Source organism: Arvicola amphibius, chromosome 9, assembly GCF_903992535.2.
Source record: "Arvicola amphibius chromosome 9, mArvAmp1.2, whole genome shotgun sequence".
NCBI lineage: Eukaryota > Metazoa > Chordata > Mammalia > Rodentia > Cricetidae > Arvicola > Arvicola amphibius.
The window spans coordinates 59127278-59152734 of NC_052055.2; the positions used below are offsets into that span (position 1 = coordinate 59127278).

The following is a 25457-nucleotide window of genomic DNA, read 5'->3' on the forward strand; positions in this document are numbered from 1 at the left end:
CTATAAAATTGGGGGGACAGGAGAACCGACTGGCACCAGAGTCCGGGGTACCAACCATCCCAACGACCTGCGCTGAATGCTTGGGACATATTCTTGAATATAGAAGATACCCAGGATGGTTCTAATTAGGAAGACAGCTGGAGAGATGGACCACCACACCAGTCGCACAGTCTTCTCTGGGTCTCATGCTGTCTACAGGTTGACACGGTCTAGGCAGAAAGAACACGAGATGAGATTTTACCAATGCGACTGTGGCTTGGACGAGAAAAACAGAAGCCATCTTAAAGAATGTCACTGCCCAGTGCAGACTCAGGCAGACTCAGGCAGGCTGGAGGCAGGAGGCACAGCAGGTTGCTGACCCCTCATTAAGTTTTTGGGTTTCACTCTACTCTGACACCTACCAGTCCCTCAGGGTGTGGCACATGGTGGTAAGTGCAGGAGCCAGTTGTCATTCTTGGAATGGTGGCCTTGAAGGAGCAAGCAGACAGAGACATGAGGTGAGTAGCTGGAAGGCAGAATTGGTGGAGTGGGGGACTCTGCTGCCCTGGAGTCATTCACTCCCCAGCTCAGATTTTCCAAAGCTTTGGGTCTGAGGACTCAAGCAATGGAACTTGCTGGGATGACTTGTGAGGATTCCTGCTAAAGGTTCTTGCAGGAGCCTGGCCTCTAGAGGAGTCGGTCCTACAGGGCTGCTTACAGGACACATTCTCAACCTGGCAACTCAGCTTAGGGCAGGCTGACTAGGAATACACTCCTTGGGGGAGAAAAGAGTCACCCCATGGAGAAGACTGTGTTCTCTGCCAAGAAACATGGGGCAAAGGACAGTCACTACCCAGAGCGCCACTTCTGATGTTTCCACAGGCAGGGGGAGAGGGCAAGGCGCTATTGTTCCACGAGACAGCCTAGGGCACCTTTGCACCTCAGCCCTCCACACTGAGCTAGACCCTGTGGGAAGCCTACCCTTCCTGCCTGGGATTTTACCTGGAGAGATAGATGTTCTCTGGGGTGGACAGCTCTTCCTCTGCAGGAGGGGCCTGTGGCCAGCCGGTGTCCTGGGCATCTGGCCTGGGTCCCCAGAGGGGCTGTCAGAATCTCATCCAGACCGATCCCCAACCCGTGGCTCAGAAGCCACGGAGCTGGGGCTTGACCTCTTCAGGGCTTCAAAGAGAAAAGCACAGGAAGGAGACTCTTAGTGCCTTCAAAACACACAAGACTCAGCACACTGCCCTGCAGTGCCCAAGTACATGACTGGTGCTCCAAGGAATCTTTGCCTCCTTACACCTTCCCCAAACTCTCCCTGCCTGGCACAGCATCTCTGCTGTCCCCCTGTTGCTCAACAAGCCTGAGGTCACACTTCAGGGGACACCTGGTCTTTCCGAAGTGACAGGTTGTTACCCTCACGGTGTGCTACAAGTGGACACAGGCATCATGTAACACAAAGGACAGGAGGAAAAGGACAAATCAGATGAAGTGAGAAAGGCGCTCACCTCGTTCTGTGGGTGCCTCTAGGATCCCCTGACTGTGGAGCCTGGTTCTCATGGGAGGCATGGTTCCTCTCTGCAGGAGGCAGGCAGCAACATAGGTGTCTGAGACAATTTACAATGTTTTTTTTCACCCCCTTCCAGCGGTGATGCCTCTGGTTTGGGGAGGAAGCTGGCCCGGCATCCTGGGGCTGACCATGTGTGATGGACCCTTCCTGTCTGGTGGTCAGTTCTGTGATGGTCTCTTCCTGTAGTGTGTCCCCAAGGGAGGGGCCTTTGGGGGTTACACGCAGAGCCATCCCCAGCGAGCTCCAGAGTTTCTCTGCATCATTTGCAGCCTCATTGTGGTCTGCCCCAAGAGGGTGGTACAGAGAGCAGGATGGCTGGGCACTTGCCGTCAGGCTGCCACACAACCCGATGTTTGACTGCGAAAAACTCTTGCTGGTCTCCAGGCTGCTGTTCATGATGGAATCAGCCACAGGACAGCGCAGATGGGATAGGTGGGCAAGGTGGATCCTCCTAGGCGTGCAGCACAGGGTGGCAGGCACGCTATGCCTTCTGCCACCCTGCCCGGAATTCTTATCTTCTTTCTTCTGGGGCTCAGATGGCACGATGACGGTTGGCAGAGTAGGCTCAGCAGCTCTCCTGAGAGTCCCAGAAAAGGTGTGAAGATTGGCCAGGTTGAGGACAAGGCCCGGCTCCATGGGTTTTGTGGTTTTCACCCGGTGATGGCAGCAGTCTCCCGCGGGTGCCTGGTGTTGCAGACTCAGGTATCTGGCCATCGCCTGATTAAATTTTTGGGCTTCTAGACACTCAATCAGTCCTTCAGGTTGGTACCCCACGCCTGCCATGGTGCTGACAATGCTAGGGCTCGGGGTGCCTGGGAGACTCTGGATGGATGCCCGTGCCTGGCTGTCCATGATCATGGGGCGCGTCAGGATTTGGCTGATGGTGGGCCTCCTGTCGGGGTTGATCATGAGGATTTCCACGATTACGTTGAAAATATCAAGTGGGACATGAGGAGGAACGCTGAAGTTTGCTGCCAAAATTTGGCGCCTCAATCCCGCAGAAGAGCTCGCTTGGAACGGCACGTGCCTGGCCACCATATAGTAGAGGAGTATGCCTAAGTTCCAAACATCGCTGGCATAGCCATCATACGGCTCCCCTCCGAAGAGTTCCGGGGCACAGTAGGCCAGAGTACCGCAGGGATTCTTTAGTTTTGTGCCAGGGACGACTTTCACCGCAAGGCCAAAATCACAGAGCTTGGCATTCCCAGAGGCGTCGATCAAGATGTTATTTGCCTTAATGTCCCTGTGGACGATCCAGTTGTCGTGGCAGTACTTCACTGCCTGCAGTACCTGAGTAAAGAGTTTTCGAGCCTCGCACTCCCGTAAGCCTCCCGGTTTGCGAATCTGATGCAACAGGTCCCCCTTAGAGGCGTAATCCATTATGAGATATGTCATATCCTCTGTCTGGACCTCCTGAATGAACTTAATTATATGCGGATGAACGAGGGATCTCATTATATCAACCTCGTTGTTGTTCTGGGTGGAGTACCCCTTAACGTTTGCAAGAATCTTCACAGCCACGTAGCTGACAGTGGGCATATGGAAGGCCAGTTTGACTGTGGCAAACGTTCCTCGTCCCAGTGTGGTCATCATTTGATACACACTGGTAAATGTCTTCTCGTCACAGTAGAGGGTCTCTCTGCCCTGCTCCATGGCCAGGTTCTCGCTGAAATACAATGGGAACTTTAAACTAACAGTTAAAATCACACCAATGAGAATGTTTATCACTATGAATTCCTACATTCCAAAGAGAAAAAGAGTCACAGATATTTCAGGAAACCTAACCAGGTACGCAGTGCTCAGGAATGGAAGGAAGTACCCTCCAAAGCAGTGGACAGCAGAACATACCACAGATCAGGTTGGCCGGATTCACCCAGAAACTGAGAGAATGAAACCAAGGGTCGCAGAAGCTATGAGCCACTTATTGGGAAGGAGAATCATAGTCTTACTTGAGCTGAACACTCTTTGAGAGAGAAGATACTAATAAAATCATATGCACGAGAAGTTGATGAGACAACAGAAAATCCCCAAACCCAGAGTTTCTTGGTGGGGAGATGATGGCTCACGAGGTCAGAAGGTTTACTATTCCGGCAGAGGACCTGTGTTTGGTTCTCAGGACCCAGGTCAGGTGGATCACTGACTCCAGTTCTAGGAGATCCTACACCTCTGACTTCTGAGGGCATCCAAACACATGCGTTAATGATGGCAAGGGCACACACACACACACACACATACACACACACACATACATGCACACACACACACACACTTGAGGTCACTTACATGTACACTGTCATGTACTACATAGAGTTTTAAATAATGATATAAGTCTTTTGTATAATTTCATTTCTATGACCTGGAAGGACATAAGAGGGTAACAGATCCCCTAGGTGGGGCACTTCAAGAAGTTATGATGTCATGGGATTGCTGTGAGGCAGACCTAGGTCTTCTGTGAGAAGACTACATGCTCCTAACTGTTGGGTCGTCTCTCCAGGCTAACCCACCCATCCCCAAAGAAATCTGTTTTTGAAAACCCTGAGAGTCCTTCTCATGGACTGGAAAATGTGGATGGAATTGGGAAACTTCTTGATATAAATTCAACTAAGAAGATATGATAAAGAACAAGATTGAAATATTTATGAGGAAAGAATCTGCATAGGAAAGCCCACGACCAGGCAAACCTACTGAGGAATGCTTCCAATCTCTTGAAAACAAATGTCGGTGCTCCCCAATACTCCACCAAATAGAAAGGAACTTAGCAGTTCCAAACACATTCAGGCCAAAACCAGGACAACACAACGAAGAAAAATAGAGGCTATTTCCATGATGAACATAGATGTAAACGTCCTTAAAAATACTACTTGAATCTTTTCACCAAGCTCACATAAGCCAGGCCATACTTCATGGTTAAAATATGCTCACAAGGATCCTTGCAGGGAGAGCTCTACATATTTAGCCTGACAACACAACACTGAAACAGAATTAAAGGCAAGAGTGCCACAGTCATACAGAAGGACGGCCATAGAGAAGGATGAAACAGTGGGGCTCTCGAGAACATGGTTGTCCCTGGAGAAGATCTCTCTACACGGGAAAGCCAGTCCTTCTAATGGGTCACTTTTCTTCTCTCATATGTGGTACTTGGGAGCCGGAGGAGGTCCTCAAGATAAGAGGTGGCTCCTAGGAATGTGGGGGAGGTAGTGTGAGAAGAAAGCATAGCAGCGTGGGGAAATCACATGATCAAGTGGTCAGAATGCATTAGAGATGTTCCTTCGATTGCCAGGACTCAATTGTTCCTACAATAAGGTACACCATAACAAGGAAAGCTTGAAATGAGAAAAGAGAAATGGAACAAGGAACACATAACAAAAGTAAATGAAAAAGTGAAACTCAAGACAGAGGTTCTGGAGAGATGAGTTAGTCTTTAACAGCACCACCTGCTCTTTCAGAGAAACCTGGTTCAATGCCCAACACACATGGTGCTCACAATCTGTTGTTACTCTAGTTCTAGCTAATCTGTCTCCCACTTGTGACCTCCACAGGTGCGAGGCTCATGGTGCACACACAGACATGAAAACAAAAGACTCATACACATAAAATAATAATATTAAAAATTATCTCCCCAAGAAGCACCACTTAAAAAATAAAAACTACCAGTCTACATGTGCTTAATCCCAACAGTCAGAAGGCAAAGCAGATGATCTTTTAGTTTGAGGCCAGCCATATCTACAGAGTGAGTTCCAGGAAGGCAAGAGCTACACAGAGAATTTCTTGAATTCCTTCCATTACACCCACAAAATAAACAGACAGTTTAAAAATTATGAATAAGTAAGCTCATAAATCAAGCCAGAAAATGCATAAATACACAGAGAAAAAAAACAACAAAGAGAGTCCTTCAGGGTCAGCTGATACACATTATATTAATATAGGAGGTCAATGGGAAAGTCAGGAGTGGGATATTTGATCATGCTCTGAAAATCTTGAGAGTGTGTTAATAAAATAGATTAAAAACTCAGGGAACGTGGCCTTTTCTGTCTCTGCTCCCAAAGAGGCAGCTTCTGCCTTGCTCCATTCTCCCCACTATTCCTTTCCCCACTTCTGCTTCTGTCTCTCCCTGCCTCTCTGTTCTTCTCCTCTTTCCCCTTCCCTTCCATACCCAATAACTAAATATCCAACCCCACTCTGCAAGGCGTGCCTATCCATGTGTCTCAAGAAATTGAATTAAAAGAAGAAAAGAAAAGAAAAAAACTCAGGGGATGGAATGAGCAACTAGTTGACAAGAATTAGCCAAGGAAGAACAAAGTAGCTGGCAGTAGGAAGAGAGGGATGCACAGGAAGGTGTAGGGGGGCACTTAGCGATTTGCGGCATTTTTGGTTTGGGGTGAGTGAAGACATGCTTTTCTTGCTGTGTCTCTGTCCAAATAGGAAAGTAGATTGGTTGCTTCTTGGCCTCTCTGAGCTAGCAGGTTATCACCCCAACATCTGACTCCCAGGTCTTTATTGGTAAATAGAACAAAGGAGGCTTAGTTAAAACTTACATTTGGTGGCTGTGGCCAAGCTGATCCCGGTGTGACCAGAAATCCTGCTAGGCCTCAGCCTATGCAGTGAGGTGTTGACCGTCGGGCCCTGGGGAGAAGATAGATAGGAATTAAAATACAGGTAGATACAGGTTAGGCCATTAAACTGACAGAAAACAGGAAAAGTCTCATAAAGGTGAGCACTTGGCTTTTTTGATTGGTTTGTCAGGACGGGTTTCTCTGTTTCACAATCATGGCTGTCCTGGAACTCGCTCTGTAGACCAGGCTGGCCTCAAAGTCACAGAGCTTCAGCTGCCTCTGCCTCCCGATTGCTGGGATTAAGGGCATGCGTCACTGTGGCCTGGCACATGGCAATTATTAAAGCTGGGAAAGTTGAGGCAGGAGGACCAGCAGTTCAGGTCATCTTTGGCTACACAGTGGTCTTGAGGCCAGCCTGTGCTACAGGAGACCCTCTCTCACCAAATCAAAAAGCAAAAGCAAACAGAAGAGCAAGGACTGCTTTTGTCTTGTACATGATTGAGGGTCCCAGTGCTTCAAAAGTAACCTTTGCTGTGAGACACGGGGCATGGACACAAGTGTGTCCACGAGTATGACATCAACACCTGAGGCTGAGGCTTGAGGGCTGCGATCAGCCTTTTTGTGTTCTTGAAGCTATGCTGCCATCACCCCGCTTAAGTAAGTAGTCAACAGATTTACACTTTAAATGGACCTCACAGGACCCTCCTAGAACCAGCTATGGGGCATAAGCCAAAGAAAATGGATGGAAGTTTACGAGTGCTCAAGCAGGACGTTCTCTGTCAATAGAACGTTCGCACCCCTAAGGCATCACATGTGCACACATTACACACTTAGGTACTGGCTAGCAGCTCTCTGGGAGGTCGAGGCCAGCCTGGTCTACAAACCAAGTTCCATAACAGCCAGAGCCACACTGAGAGGATCCCTGTCTGGAAAAAGAAAGAAAAGATGAGACGAAAGAGTTTTCCTCTAGCCCAGGCTTGTGACTGATAATCAGATAAAGACGGTCCTTGTCAACAAAATGTCCCCCTGTTTTTCCAAAAGGACAGGTATGTGGGGTGGGTCTCTGGAGTGCTGGGCAGAACATCCCACCACTAGCTAGTTTTGTTCCAGAACATGTTCCTTGAGGTCTTTGGCCAGCAGAACTGATCCTTTGCTTCCAAATGATTATTGCCCCCACCTCTGCTGTGCCTGATAACACCCCAGCTTTAGTACTGCAATCGCCCTGCCCCCTGCTAGCAAATGAAAAAGTCCCACGGAAGGCCAGTTTCAGGCACACAGAAGGACAGAAGATGGTGGAGGGACCTGGTGTGCTATGTCCTACCAAGGAAAGTTCCTCTCTTCCTCCAAGAACAGGTTCTTTTTAGACTTTCACTTTTTCTGTTCTTGAATCCTTTTCAGCTGCCCTGTTCCATAATTAGCATCACAAAATGGCCTCTAACTCTTACCTCTGGCCCTCTGCAGGCCTGACTTTGAACTGCCAGGAAGATCCTAAGATAACCACTTTGGAGGAGGCTTTCTGCTAGAGCACAGGCAGACAGACATACATAGGTGCCCTTCCTTAGGACACCATCCAATGTGCCTGTCAGTCCTCTGGACGGGAGTCCACATGACTTGGCCTGGACTCGGACAGTAACTGGCTGAGTAAAAAAGCGAGAACACCAAGGGACTTGGAAGGGGTGGGCAGGAGGCAGTGAGATCAGGGGAATGTGGTCCAAGCTTTCCATGTGCGTGTAGGTAAATGTCTCTCACTGTGAGAATACTCATGTTGTAGAGTCAATGGAAACAAACGTTTTTAAATGGTGAACGAAGGAATGAACCCAGAGAAAATATTAAAACTAAAGATTAAAACAGAGTAAACACCTAATTAATGCAGATAATAAAAATTGCCCCAAATTATACCCCAGACCGAGGAAGAAAGAAAGGAAGAAAGGGTTTTTTAAATCCTGGAAACCCAATCCTCTGAACCCCAAATCTGTGACCTCAGAAGGAAACTCACAGTGTTCAGATTCAACAGTTCATGAATATCCACCAAGTGGAACCAGCTCACTTCTGTCTAAATCACCAAGTTTCAACTGACGATCAGCCTCTGTACTGGAAGGAGAGGAGGCAGCCTCAGCCAGAGTTGTTAGGCAACAGGGTTCTGTCATTGTGAGGTCAGAGCAAGAAATGGACCAATCATGGCTTGGCTCAGATACTGGTTTTTTTCACATTCTGTCCCTAAGTACAGAAAGGCTGCCCTGGTCAGTTGGGATATAGGGGACTGATGGTTACATCAAAGTAGCATTCACTGTGTCCCCCTTTTTTGTTCATCATGTCTGTTATTTTCATTCCTTCCTTCTTTTTGGTCCTGACAACCAGCTCCCAGCTAAATTACACACAGTAGCTTCTTCTTCCTTACAATGCCTAGCTTTAGCTGTGCTTGTTCCTTGCCAGCTTTTCTTATCTTTGAATTATCCTTTCGTCCTTTGCCTCTGGCTCTGGGCTTTTTCCTTTTTTTAAACTCTGTGTATCTTACTTTGATTATTACTCAGTGCCTGGGTAACTGGATAGCTTCCCCTAGCATCCTCCTCTCCTTGTTCTCTTGCTCTTTCTCTGTTCCTTCCTCTAGGATTTCTCCTTCCATTTATACTCTCTGTGTGACTGACCAACCTATCCTTTCTCCTGCCTTACATTTGGCCATTAAAATCTTCATTAGCCCACCAGGTGTTGTAGACAGGCAAAGCATCCCAGCTTCACAGAGTTCAACAAGTGCAACCTAACCAGAAGTCACACACCTTAAAATAGTATTCTACAACACCCCATGACCTACCTTTTCCTTCTGAGTTTATTTACCAGGTTTTCCACAACTTTGAAACATGGCCACTTGCTAGGGATCAGTGTCCAAACACAGGATCCTTCCTTGGGTATTACACATTCAAACCCAAATAGAAACCCTTTCCACTTTAATAATCATAATAGGTGGAATTATTTGAATTATAACAGGCTCTGGATGTTGTCCTTTACTGGTATGGACACTGTATACTTGCTTTCTCATCATGACCCAAAACGACTTGAGATAGGAAGGTTTACTTCCCTTTCCCTTTCCTATCAGAAGCTACCATGAGTGGACGTTAGGGCAGGAAGTCAAGACAAGAACCTCGAGGCAGGAACCAAAGCAGATACCATGGAGTAAAGCCACTTACTGACTTGCTCTCCTTGACTCTCTAAGCCAGCTTATTTTAGATATACAGCCTTGACCTCCAGCCCAGGGACATCCATCACTAATTGAAATTCCCCATAGGCTTACCTATTAGATAGTTAAGTTCCTTCTTCCTCAGATTACTCCAGCTGGTGTCAAGTTGACAAAATCCAAGTGGCACACACTGACACCATCTATTAGTGGATGGGAGCATGGTCCACTTCTCACAGACCCTAACATGCTGTCATGACTTTTGGCTCATGGAGCCCATTACATCCATCCTCAAAGCAGTTCCTTTTTTAGTAGACTCAGATTGATCAGAATAACATGGTAGTGAAAGACCCCGAAGAGGACCTTTCCTCAGGAGGAGACCCCGGGACCCAAGGATCAAGCCGAGACCACGGATGCAAACTGCAAGAGGTTTATTAGGTAGTCACAGGTACCTGCGGGCGGCAAAGTCATTTGGGAGACTTGCGCACCGCTAGGCAAGGTGACCCCCCTTTTTATAGGATAGGGGAAGCAAAAGCGCGCGTACAGAAGCAGATGCCTGGTTACAGGGTTGTCATTGGTGGATTCAAATAAGGTGGTGGGTTCACCTTGGAGACATGCATGGGACTCAGATAATAGCTGACTTGGCCCTATCTAGGGTGTGGAACGGGACCCAGGGACTTTCTATTCCCCGTTTGGGGCCAGGTGGCTGACCACAGATATCTTTTTGGCACCTAAGGGCCCTAACCTTTCATCTGCCCTGTTGTGCAAGCCCTGCGAAATTGCGTTACTGCTGCTAGCTTATTGTCTTTGGGTAGAGGTCTCAGGGTCTTTCATTCCCCCATTTTCTTTTATCATTGAGTTAAATCTTTTACTCATAGTCGTTACAAAATCTCAGTTTTTTGTTGTTGTAACCTTTGGTATTGATGGGTCAGTACTAGGGCCTGAATAACGGACAGCCTGTCTTTTATAAATTGGACCAAGCAGTTTAAGATGCAAGGTCCGAACAGGAGTATCAGAAGGAGAATAATTAAGGGACCCATCAGAGAAGACACTAGAGTTGTAAATCAGGGAGACTTGTTAAACCATCCTTCAAACCATCCTTGTTGTAATTCGAACAGCTTTTGCCTCTGACTCAATCTCTCTCTAAGTTTTGCCATGTTGTCCCTTACTAATCCAGTATGGTCTGCATAGAAACAGCATTCTTCCTTTAAGGCTGCACATAACCCTCCTTCTTTTAGGAACAGCATGTCCAGTCCCCTTCTATTTTGTAGAACTACCTCAGAGAGGGAGGTTAGTGATTTTTCGAGGGCGCTGACCGATTCCTCTAGTGTCTTAATGTCTATCTGCATGGCTGCTTGTAGTTGGCGAAACTGACTGGTATCTATGAGGGCTTTGGTCCCAGTGGCTATTCCGGCTGTGATCCCTCCCATGGTGATGCCCCCCAGGAGTAGGGCCAGGGTTAGGGAGATGGGCTCTCTCCTGAATCGAGGTCTCCCTTCAAAGTGGCTGTAGACATATTCAGGATCATGATATGTAACCTTGGGCCATAATTCTATTAAAACACAGTAATCAGAGGTTATATTTAGTACTGTGGCTGAAACACAGGGAGTTAATCTGGTGTTACATGCCCAATAAGTCCCATTGGGGGCGGATAGGTAATAGGATCCACTGGGTACCTCTCGAGTGGAATTACGCAAAGTCTGGTGGGTTTGGGGAACAGCTCCTATACAAAGCCCCTTCCCAGATACCTCTGACAGAGTCATCTTATGTCGAGGGATGGAAGAGCAGCTAGGGGATACGGAGGTCTGATTAGAGTAGTTACCTAGAACGGCCACTCCTTCATAGTAAGGGGGGTCCCGAAACCAGGCATAGCCAACAATCCTGAGTTTTGTTAGGATCGGTGAGTTTGAGAGCCAAGTAGGCTCCTTGTACTAGATTAAGTAGTCTGTCTCCCGTACCAGGGCGGTGGGTAGGCGAGGTGGTGATCGGAGTGGGGCTAATATTTGGGGGGGGCCGAGGAGGAGTTGAGGGGCGCTGCTGTGGGTAGAGCAGCTGCTCCTGGCTGAGAAGGTGTCTTTTGGTCTGTTAAGACTGTATTGGGTCCTACTGGCTGAGGTCGAGTCACGCTAGTGACTTGTCTGGTTATTGAGAATAAGGTAATGGGATCATATCCCTGGGGGCGGTATAGGCGTAGACCCCATGACTTGGGTCCATCCCATGCAGCTTTCTTCCCTGCTGGGGTAAAGCTCAAAATCAAGGGATTACATCGGCCCCCACTGGTTGAGCCCTGGACATTGGAGGTAGTCAGGGAGTCATAGCAAGGGCCACAGTCTTTTCCTCCACAGGTCCAAGGTCCTCCCCCTGAGTATCCAGGAGTAATTCCTCGTCTAAGGGTGATCAGATCCCAGGAGGAGGAGGGCTTCCAGTAAGCATCGCCCGTTGTCTCGCATCCCCATTGAGCACAATATCTGTCCCCTGGCCCCCCACAATTTTTTCCTTTGCCTTGACCAGGGCAGACATAGAATCCCTTGGTCCGGGTCCCAATTCATCCCCCTGTGTGATGACAACCATAGCCAGGAAAAGGTTCCTGGTCCAAGGGGTCCCAGGTTGAGTCGACTAGGTCACAGAGGTCAAAGTAGAGGTTTGGAAAGGCGTCTGTCAATGTGCCTATCATGGAAGTGGAATTAGCTATGATTTCTGTCATGAGATTAGTAATCCTCCAGGTCACATTGTAAACCTGATGAGGGCTATTCTGTCCCAGGGCGACTGTCCCCATTCCCAGTAAGACCCCCATAAGGAGGATTAAGAGTCTCCCCGAACAAGTCTTATCTTTAAGGGGTTTTGGGTGCGCTGGATCTTCCATGATGAGGTCACAGTTGGCTCGGCCTCCTCGGTGGTGTGGGCGGCCTTGACGTGGGAGGCGTGGATCCAGGCTGTGATGCGGTCAACTTTCAGTGCCGTTGGGGTGGTCAGGAGGACGGTGTAAGGGCCTTTCCACCGAGGCTCCAAATTCCAGGACTGGTGTCGGCAGACCCACACGGTATCTCCTATTTGAAAAGGGTGTGGCACCTCCAGCTTGTCCAGTTGTTCCCGGTAGGCTGCAGCGAGTGGTTTCCAGACCTCTTTATACAATCTGTAATGCCTGCAAATGAGCTTCCAGAGAGGGGCTGTTAGCAAAATCAGCAATGTTTGAATCGAAGAAGTTTATAAACGGGGTGGCGCCCCATACAGTATCTCAAAGGGAGTCAATCCATGGGGACCTGGGGTATTGCAGGCCCTGTATAAGGCCAGCGGCAGGAGGAGCACCCAGTCTTTAGAGCCAGTTGCAAGTGCCAATTTGGATAAAGTTTCCTTAATTGTCCTGTTCATACGCTCTACCTGCCCTGAACTTTGGGGTCTGTATGCACAATGTAATTTCCATTTAATCCCCAAAAGCTTAGCCACCAACTCACTTACCTGGGAAACGAAGGCGGGCCCGTTGTCGGTGCCCAGGACCTGAGGCGTTCCATACCTGGGAAAGATTTCTTCCAGGAGTTTCTTTGTCACCACCGTCGCTGTTTCATGTTTGGTGGGGAGAGCTTCTACCCATCCTGAGAAGGTGTCCATGAACACCAGGAGGTATTTATAGCCATAGAGGCCGGGCTTGACTTCAGTGAAGTCAGTTTCCCAGTGCACACCGGGACGATGTCCCCGTACCCGGATCCCTGGTCCGAGCTTGGACTTGCCTGCATTTACTTGAGCACAGGCTTTACATTTATCGGTCACCTCTTGTAGGGCCTCATCTCGGTTCAGTAGGTAGGGGCCAATCTCCTGTCACTCCAAGAGAGTTCTCATCTTTTTGGTTCCTAGATGGGTCAATTTATGTAGGTGTTCTAACAGTTCATGGGTGAGCCTCATGGGCATAACAGCCTTTCCTTTAAAAATCCAGTGTTGTTCTTTGGGGTCATAGGTGGCCCCCATTTTCTTTAGGAGATCAATGTCCTCCTGACTATAGGGCCATGCGCACCGGGGTAGTTGTGCATCTCCCTTGTCAGTCAGGGGAAAAGCTCGGGAGATGTTGGTGCTTTTTAGGGCAACTTCCCTGGCGGCTGTATCTGCCAATCGATTTCCCTTTGCCCCTGGGCTATGGCCCTTTTGGTGGCCAGGACAGTGCATGATGCTTAATTTGAGAGGCAAAAATAGGGCTCTAAGCAGCGCCAATATCTCAGTCTTGTTTTTAATTTCTTTTCCCTCTGAGGTCAGCAACCCTTGCCGTCGGTAAATTTCCCCATGTATGTGAGCAGTGGCAAAGGCGTATCGACTGTCCGTATAGACATTAAGCTTCTTACCTTCTGCCATCTGGAGCGCCTGGGTCAATGCGATGAGGTCTACTCTCTGGGCTGAGGTACCCGCTGGTAGGGCTTCAGCCCAAATTACCTCTGTTTCCGTAGTTACTGCTGCCCCCGCTCTCCACTCCCCGTTTTCCAGGAAGCTGCTACCATCGGTGTACCAGGTGTAGTCAGCGTCCTGGAGAGGGCGATCTGTCAGATCCAGTCTGGTCCCGTGCATTTCCGCAAGGATCTGGAGGCAATCATGTTGCTCTGCCTCTTCAGGCAAGGGGAGCAGGGTTGCGGGGTTGAGAGCAACCACAGGTCCGAATTGCACTCGGTCAGCATCCAGGAGCATGGCTTGGTAGTAAGTCATGCGGGCATTAGAAAGCCAGCGATCTGGAAGCTGTTTGACTAAGGCCTCCACTGCATGGGGTGCCAGGATGGTCAATGGCTGACCCAGAGTCAATTTACTCGCATCCTTGGTAAGGACGGCAATGGCCGCTACCATTCGCAGACAGGGCGGCCATCCCGATGCGACAGGGTCGAGTTTCTTGGATAGGTAGGCTACAGGGCGCCTCCAGGGGCCTAGTTTCTGAGTTAGGACCCCTTTCGCGTAGCCCTGTCTCTCATCTATAAACAATTCAAAGGGTTTGGTGAGGTCGGGGAGGCCTAATGCTGGGGAGGTCAGCAGGGCCTGTTTAATGTTCTCAAAAGCCGCCTGTTGTTCTCCCTCCCATTTGAACATTGTCCCCTGTTTGGTGAGAGGATACAGAGGTACAGCCATTTCTACGAACCCTGGAATCCAAAGGCGGCAAAATCCAGCTGTCCCCAGGAATTCCCTCAATTGGCGAGGGGTCTGAGGGACAGGGATGCGGGTGATAGTCTGTTTGCATGCCTCGGTCAGCCATCGTTGTCCGTCCCTCAGTTGGTATCCCAGATAGATGACTTGCTGCTGGCATATTTGGGCCTTTTTAGCTGAAGCCCGATATCCTAACTGTCCCAATGTCCGTAGGAGGGCTCTCGTGCCCTCCTGACATTCCTTCTTGGAAGCAGCCACCAGGAGGAGGTCATCAACATACTGGAGGAGGATCAGGGCAGGGTATTGAACTCTAAAATCTGCCAAGTCCCGGTGTAAAGCCTCATCAAAGAGGGTAGGACTATTTTTGAATCCCTGGGGGAGTCTGGTCCAGGTTAGCTGACCCGAAAGTCCGAGATCTGGGTCCTTCCATTCAAAGGCAAAAAGGTGCTGACTTTTCAGGTGTAAGCGCAAGCAGAAGAAGGCATCCTTTAAGTCTAACACTGTGTACCAGACGTGGGATGGCGGCAGAGTACTCAGCAGATTATAAGGGTTAGGGACCATAGGGTGTATGTCTTCCACCCTTTTGTTAACGTCCCTCAGGTCCCATACGGGCCGATAATCCCCAGTTCCTGGCTTTTTCACGGGCAGGAGAGGGGTGTTCCATGGCGACCGGCAGGGAGTAAGAATGCCCTGGTCCAAGAGTCTTTTTATGTGGGGTCTTATACCCTGATATGCCTCATGGGACATGGGATACTGTTTAATTGAGACGGGGGTAGCTGTAGCCTTTAGCTGAATGACGATTGGGGACTGTTGCAAGGCTAGCCCCATCCCCCCTGTCTCGGCCCATGCCAGTGGAAAGTCATTGAGCCAAGGGGTCATGTCAATTGTCTGGTGCCCTGGGGGCTCATAAAGTCTATATTCATCCTCCAGCTGGAGAGTTAAGATTTGAAGAGGACCGCCACTTGGGCCTGTTACCTTGGCCCCTTTTTCCTCAAAATGAATTTGGGCTTTTAGTTTGGTGAGGAGGTCCCTACCCAATAGGGGATAGGAACAGTCCGGAACATGCAGAAAGGCATGCGTCACCTTACCAGTAGCCAGCTGAACCTTCCGGTCGGTCATCCATCAGTATCTTTTACCACCGGTGGCCCCTTGGACCCAAGCGGATCGCACACTGAACGGCCCCGGTGTCTGGGTCAAGACTGAGTGCTGGGCTCCGGTGTCCACTAGGAAGGTGATTGGTTGCCCCCCGACGTTAAGAGTTACCCTGGGCTCGGGGGGGGGGGGCTCCTGGCCCTGAATTACCTAATCCTCCAATGTCAAGAGAGAGGTCTGAGTTTTAGGTTTCCGGGGTCCTTTGGGCTTCTTGGGGCAATCTCTGACCCAATGTCCTCGTTCCTTGCAGTAGGCACATTGGTCTTTGTCCACCTTGGCCCCCTTTCGGCCTCCCAGCCTACCTCCCTCTCTATTTTGTCCCTGAACTACGGTGTTAAGCAGACTGCTTAGTTCCTTATTTTTCTTTTTGTCCCTTTCCTCCTGGGCCTCTTTCATTCTCTGCCATAGTCTCTCTTCCTTTTCTTCTGGAGTCTCTCTTCTATTAAAAATCCTTTCTGCCTCCTTTAATAAATCCTGTAAAGTATATCCCTGTAGACCCTCTAGTCTCTGTAACTTGCTTCTAATGTCTGGACTGGACTGCCAAATGAAGGACATTGATACGCTAGTGGCTTGTCCAGGGTCCTCGGGGTCATAGGGAGTATACATTCTGTATGCTTCCTTAAGTCTCTCTAGAAATGCTGAGGGTGTCTCCTCATTTCCTTGTATTACCTGCTTTACCTGAGCCAAATTGGTGGGACGGCGTGCTGCCCCCCCAGAGACCGGCTATGAGCAATTGGCAGTAAAGACGTAGATGTCCCCTACCTGCAGGGGTGGTGAAGTCCCATTCTGGGCATGTTAAGGGGAAGGCCGCATCAATTTCATTTGGTAGCTGGGTCGGGCGTCCGTTGTCACCCGGGACGTGCTTCCAGAAAAACTCTGTTTCTCCTCTGAGGTCAACAGAGCCTGTAAGAGCTGCTGACAATCATCCCAAGTGGGCTGGTGCATGACTAAAATAGACTCAATTAGATTAGTTAACACCATCGGATCCTTGGAAAAGGGAGGGTTGTGCTGTTTCCAATTGTAAAGATCAGAGGCTGAAAATGGCCAGTACTGTTGTTGGCCATTCGGACCCTCCCTCAGGGGAAGGGCGTGAGAGGTAGAATCAGGGGGTGGCTCACGTTTGCCACTCAGTCGTCCGGCCATACGTGAGGGAGCCAGAGACTCCAGAGGGGGCAATCCGCCTGCTGCAGCCACCGCTTCTGGCCCCTCTGGGCTCTCGGAGCTACATAGGGAGGGGGATCTTCTGACAGGAGGTCGATGAGGGGAGAATCAGGGTTCGGGGGAAGAACAGGAGGTGCTGCAGAGGGTTTTGGAGGTTTCTCTTTCCTAAGGAGGGTTGGGTATAGGGAGGAAGAGGCGGAGTTGGGGAGGGGGGAGGGAGAAGGGGAGTGAGCAGCTGTTTTCTTGGAGGAGGGCGTGCCGTGGGGGCAAGAGGAGTAAGGGGTGGTTGGGGTTTGCTGGAAATGACAAATGGCTTGACCCAGGATGGGGGATCGTATGCCAGGCTTTCCCAAGTGATAATGTAGGCAACTTGGTCTGGGTGTCCGTGGGGTTCTGGATTGAACACTCGTGCTTTTACCTGTGAAATAATTTCAAGATTAAAGGTGCCATCTCGTGGCCATCCCACTTCGAAAGTGGGCCATTCGGATGAGCAAAAAGTCACCCATTTCTTCTTTCGAACTTCGACCGACTGGTGTCAGCTTGGTCCCGGACATCAGCCCAGTGATCTAGAGTGAGACTCAAGGGGGTCGTTAATGATTGTCCCATAATTTCAAAAGAGAGGTAGGTTAGAATTAGACACAGAAATCCAACAAGAAGACACAGACCAAACAGACGCGCCACACAGCTTCTGCGTAAAGCCGAAAGCAAAATTTCAGATGGAGACTCCGAGGGTCCTGATCCCTCTTCTCAAACCAGAACCATGTATCCTTCCGATACAGGCTGAGCCCTGAAAAATCGGGCTCCAGACACCCTTGGAACGTCTTCCAGGGCTGCGGGTGGAGAAGTCTGAGCTCGTCAGCTCCTTCCCCGGCCCGCCAGATACTGATAGATCCGATTGAATCTGAGTAACAGAATGACAAAACACTCAGACTGACAGAGACACAGACAGGGCACTGGCCAGCTTACCTCCCGATGGTGGGTCAGTGGTCCCTGGGTGGAGGTCTCTAATCCTGGACGAGCCCCCACATGAAAGACCCCCGAAGAGGACCTTTCCTCAGGAGGAGACCCCGGGACCCAAAGATCAAGCCGAGACCACGGCTGCAAACTGCAAGAGGTTTATTAGGTAGTCACAGGTACCTGCGGGCGGCAAAGTCACTTGGGAGACTTGCATGCCCATAGGCAAGGTGACCCCCTTTTATAGGGTAGGGGAAGCAAAAGCGCGCGTACAGAAGCAGATGCCTGGTTACAGGGTTGTCATTGGTGGATTCAAATAAGGTGGTGGGTTCACCTTGGAGACATGCAGGGGACTCAGATAATAGCTGACTTGGCCCTATCAACGGTGTGGAACGGGACCCAGGGACTTTCTATTCCCCATTTGGGACCAGATGGCTGACCACAGATATCTTTTTGGCACCTAAGGGCCCTAACCTTTCATCTGCCCTGTTTGTGCAAGCCCGGCAAAATTGCGTTACTGCTGCTAGCTTATTGTCTTTGGGTAGAGGTTTCAGGGGTCTTTCAGTAGCCTCTCACTGACTCTGGGATGTGGTGGCAATGCTCTGTTTCCAGGGACACTCCAGGGCAAGTGACTAACTTCTACAGGGCTGAGAGGAATAGACTTTGTCACATTTTCTCCATAAACTCTTCAGCCAATTTCCCACCAGACAGAAAACTAGGACCCCAGCGGGCAGTGGGTTGATATGTTCAAAGTGATGAGAGGAAAAAAATCCATCAGTGGTCCTGGAATCCGCACCCCTGAAGGAGGAGGCACATGTGGTTTCGTCCACCTGATGTTCTTGGCCAACATTTTAGAGAAAGTAGAGAGGAAAATCCTATCACAATAAACTAAATAACAACCAAAATAGTTGAGAATGCAAATGAAAATTCAGAGCAGACCTCAGAGCTAGGGCAACTCCCAAGTAGCTTTTCTGAGTGTGGTTACACTCCTTTAGCTCTCATGGCCCCTTTGACGATTTTAGTTCTGTTTTGTGTCTCTGTCCATGTGGATTCTAAACCCTGGTACAGTTGGTGCTGTCCTAGTTCCAGGCCTTTACGATCTTGTGCCTCAGAAATACCAGCCATTGCCACCTGCACTGAGCTATCTCCTACTGCTAAGGCTCTCATTGTTGTCACCCTCTGACCTGCAGTCCCTCAGAGCCACACCCCACCTTCTGCAAATGTCTCCACTGCCTGTTTGTCCTGCCAGTCAAACCCAAGACCAAGCCACAAGATCAGCTGTCCACTGCCAGCTCTACATTTTTTCAATTATTTATCGTTTTTAGTGTGCTGTATATTCTTCTCCCCTCCGTTCCCATCTCACCCCTCCCCTCTACCCTCTCCCATGACCCCCATGCTCCCAATGTACTCAGGAGATTTGTCTTTTTCTACTTGCCATGTACATTAGATCCACGTGTGGCACTCTTAGGGTCGTCTTTGTTGTCTAAGTTCTCTGATTGTGAATGATTGGCTCGATTTTCTTTGCTTTATGTCCACTCATGAGGGAATGCATATGGTATTTGTCTTTCTGGGTCTTGGATACCTCATTCAATATGATGCTTTCTACATTCATCCATTTGCCTGCAAATTTCAAGATGCCATTGTTTTTTTCTGCTGTGTACTATTCCATTGTATAAATTTTTCACATTTTCCTTATCCATTTTTCAGTCGAGGTTCATTTAGGTTGTTTCCAGGTTCTGGCTATGATGAACAATATTGCTACGAACATAGTTGAACACATGCCCCTGTGGTATGATTAATCATCCTTTGGATATATATATATATAATGTATATGTATATATATACATATATATCCAAAAGTGGTAGTGCTGAGGAAGGTTGCTTCCTAACTTTCAGAGAAATCACCATACTGACGCCCAATCTGGCTATATTAGCTTGCACTCCCACCAGCAATGCAGGAGCGTACCATTTACCCGACCATTTATCCTTTCCAGAATACGCTGTCATGAGTGTTTTGATCTTGGCCATTCTGAAAGGTATAAGATTTGAGATCAGAGATATTTTCATTTGTATTTGTCTGAAGGCTAAGGATGTTGACCATTTCCTTAAGTGTCTTTCAGCCATTTTAGATTCATCTGTTGAGAGTTCTCTGTTTAGGTCCGTACCACATTTTTTACTGGAAAATTTGTTCTTTTGATGACCAATTTCTTAAGTTCTCTGTATACTTCTTATTGGCACAGGTGGGGGTCCCCATGCTCCCCAAACCTTCCTATCAGAGCCTCCCACAGGGTCAGCAGGGAGTACTTAACAAAGAGCTTTTCAGTGCTATGCACAAGGATGAACTCAATTGGCTCAGGCCAGTTCCAGATGTGAGTCACAGGAAATAGCCCTGAATATCTGGATGCCTGATTTTCTCCTCTCTATCAGAAAGATCTTTTGATTCACAAAGAATATGTGGTTAGAAAGGGCTGCTATGTCACTGCTTTCTCAGATTGGGGCATTAAGATTTGGGGGTAGGTGGTGTTTGTTTATAAAATAGAGTGTCATTCCTTCTAGACTGGCCTCCAACTTTCTGTTTTGGAAGATGGTCTTGACTCCCTGATCCTCTTGTGTCTGCCCCCCAATGCTGGGATTTGTGGCATACTCTGCTTGGTTTTATTCTATGCTAAGGAAGGCAGGGCCAGAGCCAGTGTGTATGCTAGGCACACTGAGCATTAGTCCTGTTGTTCACTTTCTGTGTTTTACAGAGAGAGCCTCCAAAGCCTAGACTACTGTTCCTCATGGAGGCCAGGCTGGCCTTGAACTCATGGCTAGTCTCTAGTCTAAGCCTTCAGAGTCCTGGGATTATAGGCATACACCTTCACCCTAGCTCTAGCATCTAGTTTTAAGACAAATCCACAACCCCCCTAGAACTGTCTAAATGCGAGAGATAAGAGATTGCCCCATGGGGTGAGGTGACTAAACCTTCAAGCAGTGGGGGTGAGGCTCCATCTTCCTAGTTTCATCAGCCTGAGGTCGGGACATGGGCTGGTTAGGGCTGGTGACTTCCATGTGGTCGCACGGAGGTGCATAGGGAGTTAGACGTGGCCGACGTGAGGGCTTCTGGTCAGAACACACCTTCAATGCTGCCTGGATACACAGCGTAGAGTCTGAGGACTCTGAAATGACGTGGGACTGGGACAGCCTCCTGTCCCTCCCTCCCAACCGGAACACAGCTCACTAGCTTCAGAAGAAGAGTGGCGTCCAGCTACACCCCTTGTGTGTGCAACTTCAAAAGACTCTCAGTCGGAAAAACAGGTCATCTAGAAAGGCTAGAAAGAAAAAGAGAGGAAGAAAGCAAGAAAAAAATCAGGGTCAATGGGTAAGATCTGCAGTTCCATCAGGAGGTATTTCTCAGCTACAGAGAGTCTGAGGCTAGCCTGCCTGAGCTCCAGGTGTGACTCAGTTGCGGTAGCTCTTGCCCACCATGCAGAAACCTGGGTTTGGTTTCTACAACCAAACAAACGAGGCTTGGCGTGGAATTCCTGTCATCCCTACATTTGTACGTAGAGGCAGAAGGATTAAGAGATCAAGGATGTCCACCCCTACATAGATGATTTAAAAAGTAAATCTTCCAAAACCCGCTAAGACAAGTTACATACCTTGTATAGACCGCCTACACTCAGTTGGCTGAGGGCAGGACGATCGACAGTCTTTGGCAGCCAGGACTACATACAGTAAACCGGAGTCAAAACAAGAGGAGAGAAAAAGATAGGATTCTTCATTAGAAGGAACCAGTAGATATGCCCCTGTGGGGATTGAGAGTCATATGCTTTCGCAAAGAAAAAACAAGACCATGAGTACAAGGTACAGAGAGTGAAGAGGAACAGACAAGGACAGGGTTGAAGAACTCTACAAAAGGCAGGTATGTGTTTGTGTATGATATATGCATGACCATAAGTTTGTGTGTGTGTGTGTGTGTGTGTGTGTGTGTGACTGTCTATCTGTGTGTCCTCACCCTCTGAGCACACATGTAGACCAGGAATATTCATCAAATGCTTTTATTCCTTAAATCTTTTTGCTTGGTGTCTGAGACAGGGTTTTTCTATGTTTATCTGGCTGTCATGGAACTAGCTCTGAGATCTGCCTGCGTCTATCTCCCCATCCCGAGGCAAAGAGGGTGCTCCACCACCACCAGACTTACACCTTAATTTTTGAGACATGGTGTCTTGCTGATGTCAGGCCAGCAAGCTCCCACACCTGCTCCCTTCCCCACAAGGCGAAGATGACACAAGGATGCTGGCACGTGCTGTTGTCACACAGTCCTGTCCACTCATCTCGCCAGCCCTGCTCTCCAGATCTGATAGTTAGAATATTTAGAATCTCATATTCTTTTGGAGACAGGTTCCACTCAGCCTGGAATTCAGTCATGCCTACCCTGGTCTGGAGGTTTTCCTACTTGACAGGGCAGAGTGGCTCAAAGCAGGAAGGAATTCCTACAGTGGGCTGTTAGAGACGAGAAGATGAGGATCTTGCTCAAGGTCATCTTTGGCTACAGAGTGGCCTGCCTGGGCTCTATGAGCCCTTGACTAAACCACCATGCTGACAGTGCTTCAGTGCTGCTAAGGAGGAGCTGAGGCAGCAGCATCTTCAGGCCTATAAAGCCAGCCTGGACTACACACTACATTTCAGTCCAGCCCGAGATACTGGGCAAGACTCTGTGTGAATTCTCAAGACAAACAGTTCATAGCACACTGTTCCCACAAACCAAAGTAGACACAACCAAATGTCAGAAAACAAGATGGAAGTGTGCACCTAACACTTAATACACCTGTCCGGGAATGAGAGCCAATTCTCATCTATGGTTGCAGCTAGAATGTGTTCCCTTAGCATACCTCTGTGGGTTTGTAATTTTTAGGGTGGGTCACTCAAGGTGTTATGTCTGCTTGTTTGTTTGTGTTTTTGTTTGAATTTGCCATGTCTATTACAATCAATTGGAATTTTTATAGTATATTTGCATTATTGTGGCTGCTTATGGCCATCCTCAGCGCTTGGTGATTCCCTGGGGGTTAAAAATATGACAGAGCAGCTGGCCTGCCTGAGAGTTGTTCATGTGCAAGAAAAACACACAAACACAGAGACAGAGACAGAGAGAGACACAGAAAAGAGAGAGACTCACCAGTGGTTGCGTGTTCGAGTGGGTAGAGGGCAGGGTAACATCACATCAGACAGAGTCACAGTGTCAGGCCAGATCAGCCTCCCAGGCTGGCCAGAGTCTCCTGAGAAGTTCTCCTCACTTTGAGTCATTCAGCCTGGTCCAGTGGCTGAAGCCAGGAAAGGATCCCGTGACGATGGGCTGGGAAGGATGGGGTTCTGGGGTGCTCTTCCCACCCCAGATTGGATTAAGATACTCCTTTATTCTCAGAATGGGTTGCTCAGAGAGAGAGAGCAGATTAAGAACCAGGAATGTGTTCTCCCAGTGGGGGAACACTTAGGGACCTTTTTTTTTTTTTTTTTTTTAGCAGACAGCCTTTAATACAAGCTCTTCTCCCCTGTTTTTAGTCTCGCAGGCTCTTTGACGTCCTCCATGAACCCTTCCTCAAAATGCCCTGGTGACCGGCTGCCACTGAGGCTCCAGTGTTGCAATACAGCCTTTTCCAGGCCCAGGCTCCTGCTGGATGTGCTGACATGTTTGCCTGAGGGGACTACCAGCAGCTAGTTTCTGACAGCATTCCTGGGCCACCTCAGCTCTGATCGTTCCTCACTTTCCCCAGAATGTTAGTAGGCCTCCTCTGCTTTTACTCCTGTCCTGTGGGAGACATCTCTCAGTGAGGAACAGTGTCTTTACACCCCACTTTCCTGATTCCTCCTCCTCCTCCTCTTCTTTCTCCTCCTCTTCTTTATCATCCGCCTCTTCTTTATCCTCCTCCTCCTCCTCCTCCACCTCCTCCTCCTCCTCCTCTTCCACCTCCTCCTCCTCCTCCTCCTCCACCTCCCCCTCCTCCTCCTCCTCCTCTTCCTCCTCCTCTTTCTCCTCTTTGTCTTCCTCCAGCTCCTGGCTGTCTCTTGAGAGAGACCCTCTGTGTGTGAGGCTAGCTTGTACTTCCTATCTCATGCTAGCCACAAAGCCTACCATTTTCCTGCCTCAGTCTCCTGAGTGCTGAGATTAAACCTAATACCCATCATTAACGGCTAAGTAATGTTAAAGGCAGGCAGGTAAGGGATGAGGCTCAGACATGGAGTTTGTGCCCAGTATGAATGAGCCCTGTATTTGATCACCAGCATTGCATGAAATTGGGCTCAGTAGCTGCATTTGGGAGGTAGAAGCAGAAAGATCCGAGTTTAAATATTGCATAGGATGTTAAGATTCTCCAAAACGAAGCCAGGTGGCTGAGGCACCGCTTGCCTTTTTTTTCCTTTAATTTTCCTTTAATCCTAGCACTCGGGAGGCATGTGATTTGAGGGGCAGCCTTGTGTAAAAGAGCTACTTCCAGGACAGTAGGACAGACAACAAAGCTACAGAGAAACCCTGTCTTGAAAAACAAAAGAAACAAAGAAACAAAGATTCTCCAAAACAAAAGAATATGTGACACCACTTGTAGTTCCAGAACTCAAGAAACTGAGGCTAGAGGATGCTGGGACTTAAGAAACCAGCCTGGGCTAGACAAAATGAGGCTGATTCTCCATTGTCAGAAAGGCTGTCTACAGTTCTAGGTTCACAGTGTGGGGTGGGTTCAGTTTCTAGGGTGTGTGTGGGGGGATACACCCAGCGGGTGGAGTGGGAGTGACCACTCACCACTGTGGTGCAAAGTCTGCAGGAGCTCAGACAAGCCACACTTCTGTATCTGGAAAAATCAGCACCTGCAAGGAGAAACGAGGGGGATCTGAGTCTGGAGACATCGCCATAAAATTGGGGGGGCAGGAGAACCGAGTGGCGCTGGAGTCCGGGTTACCCGCCATCCATTTGACCTGCGCTGAATGCTCGGGACACATTCTTGAATATAGAAGATACACAGGATGGTTCTAATAAGGAAGACAGCTGGAGAGATGGACCACCACACCAGTCGCACAGTCTTTTCTGGGTCTCCTGCTGTCTAAAGATTGACACGGTCTAGACAGAAAGAACACGAGATGAGATTTTACCATTGCGACTGTGGCTTGGACGAGGCAGCTTCCCGGAAGCCCCCCACCCCCAAAAGAAGTGGAAAAGCCTGCTGACTATTGCAAGGCTGAGAAAAACAGAGGCCATCTTAAAGAATGTCACTGCCCAGTGCAGACTCAGGCAGACTCAGGCAGGCTGGAGGCAGGAGGCACAGCAGGTTGCTGACCCCTCATTAAGTTTTCGGTTTCACTCTAATCTGACACCTACCAGTCCCTCAGGGTGTGGCACATGGTGGTAAGTGCAGGAGCCAGTTGTCATTCTGGGAATGGTGGCCTTGAAGGAGCAAGCAGGCAGAGGCAGGAGGTGAGTAGCTGGAAGGCAGAATTGGTGGAGGGGGGGACTCTGCTGCCCTGGAGTCATTCACTCCCCAGCTCAGATTTTCCCAAGCTTTGGGTCTGAGGACTCAAGCAATGGAACTTGCTGGGATGACTTGTGGGGATTCCTGCTAAAGGTTCTTGCAGGAGCCTGGCCTCTAGAGGAGTCGGTCCTACAGGGCTGCTTACAGGACATATTCTCAACCTGGCAACCCAGCTTAGTGCAGGCTGACTAGGAATACTCTCCTTGGGGGAGAGAAGAGTCACCCCATGGAGAAGATTTTGTTCTCTGCCAAGAAACATGGGGCAAAGGACAGTCACTACCCAGAGCGCCACTTCCGATGTTTCCACAGGC

The 25457-nt window shown here is 49.0% G+C and overlaps 2 protein-coding genes and 3 long non-coding RNA genes across 5 annotated transcripts in view; all 5 read right to left on the reverse strand.

Annotated features, from left to right (window-relative positions):
* Positions 1–25457, reverse strand: part of LOC119822838 — a 26148-nt gene continuing 691 nt past the window's right edge. Inside the window, exons 3-4 of the long non-coding RNA XR_005286850.2 lie at positions 24996–25061; positions 1–209 (exon numbers count right to left, since the gene is read on the reverse strand). This is a non-coding gene — a long non-coding RNA (uncharacterized LOC119822838). The remainder of the gene's footprint in view (positions 210–24995; positions 25062–25457) is intronic.
* Positions 3100–8687, reverse strand: LOC119822840. Its single transcript, XR_005286853.1, has 3 exons — positions 8099–8687; positions 6085–6172; positions 3100–3215 (listed from the first exon to the last, which is right to left on the reverse strand). It is a non-coding gene; the product is annotated as an uncharacterized LOC119822840 (long non-coding RNA).
* Positions 11752–17572, reverse strand: LOC121677304. Its single transcript, XM_042055677.1, is given in 6 exon segments — positions 11752–16246; positions 16248–16399; positions 16402–16749; positions 16752–16961; positions 16997–17230; positions 17233–17572. Coding segments are annotated over 6 exon segments (5184 nt in total). The 5' UTR covers positions 17300–17572; the 3' UTR covers positions 11752–12073.
* LOC119822839 lies at positions 19211–20960 on the reverse strand. The gene is made up of 3 exons (XR_005286852.2): positions 20868–20960; positions 20612–20776; positions 19211–19267 (listed from the first exon to the last, which is right to left on the reverse strand). It is a non-coding gene; the product is annotated as an uncharacterized LOC119822839 (long non-coding RNA).
* The window catches only part of LOC121677311 (sperm motility kinase 3A-like), a 9680-nt gene continuing 9367 nt past the window's right edge, over positions 25145–25457 (reverse strand). Inside the window, exon 3 of the mRNA XM_042055745.1 lies at positions 25145–25391. Within this exon, the coding sequence (XP_041911679.1) occupies positions 25145–25391 (247 nt within the window). The remainder of the gene's footprint in view (positions 25392–25457) is intronic.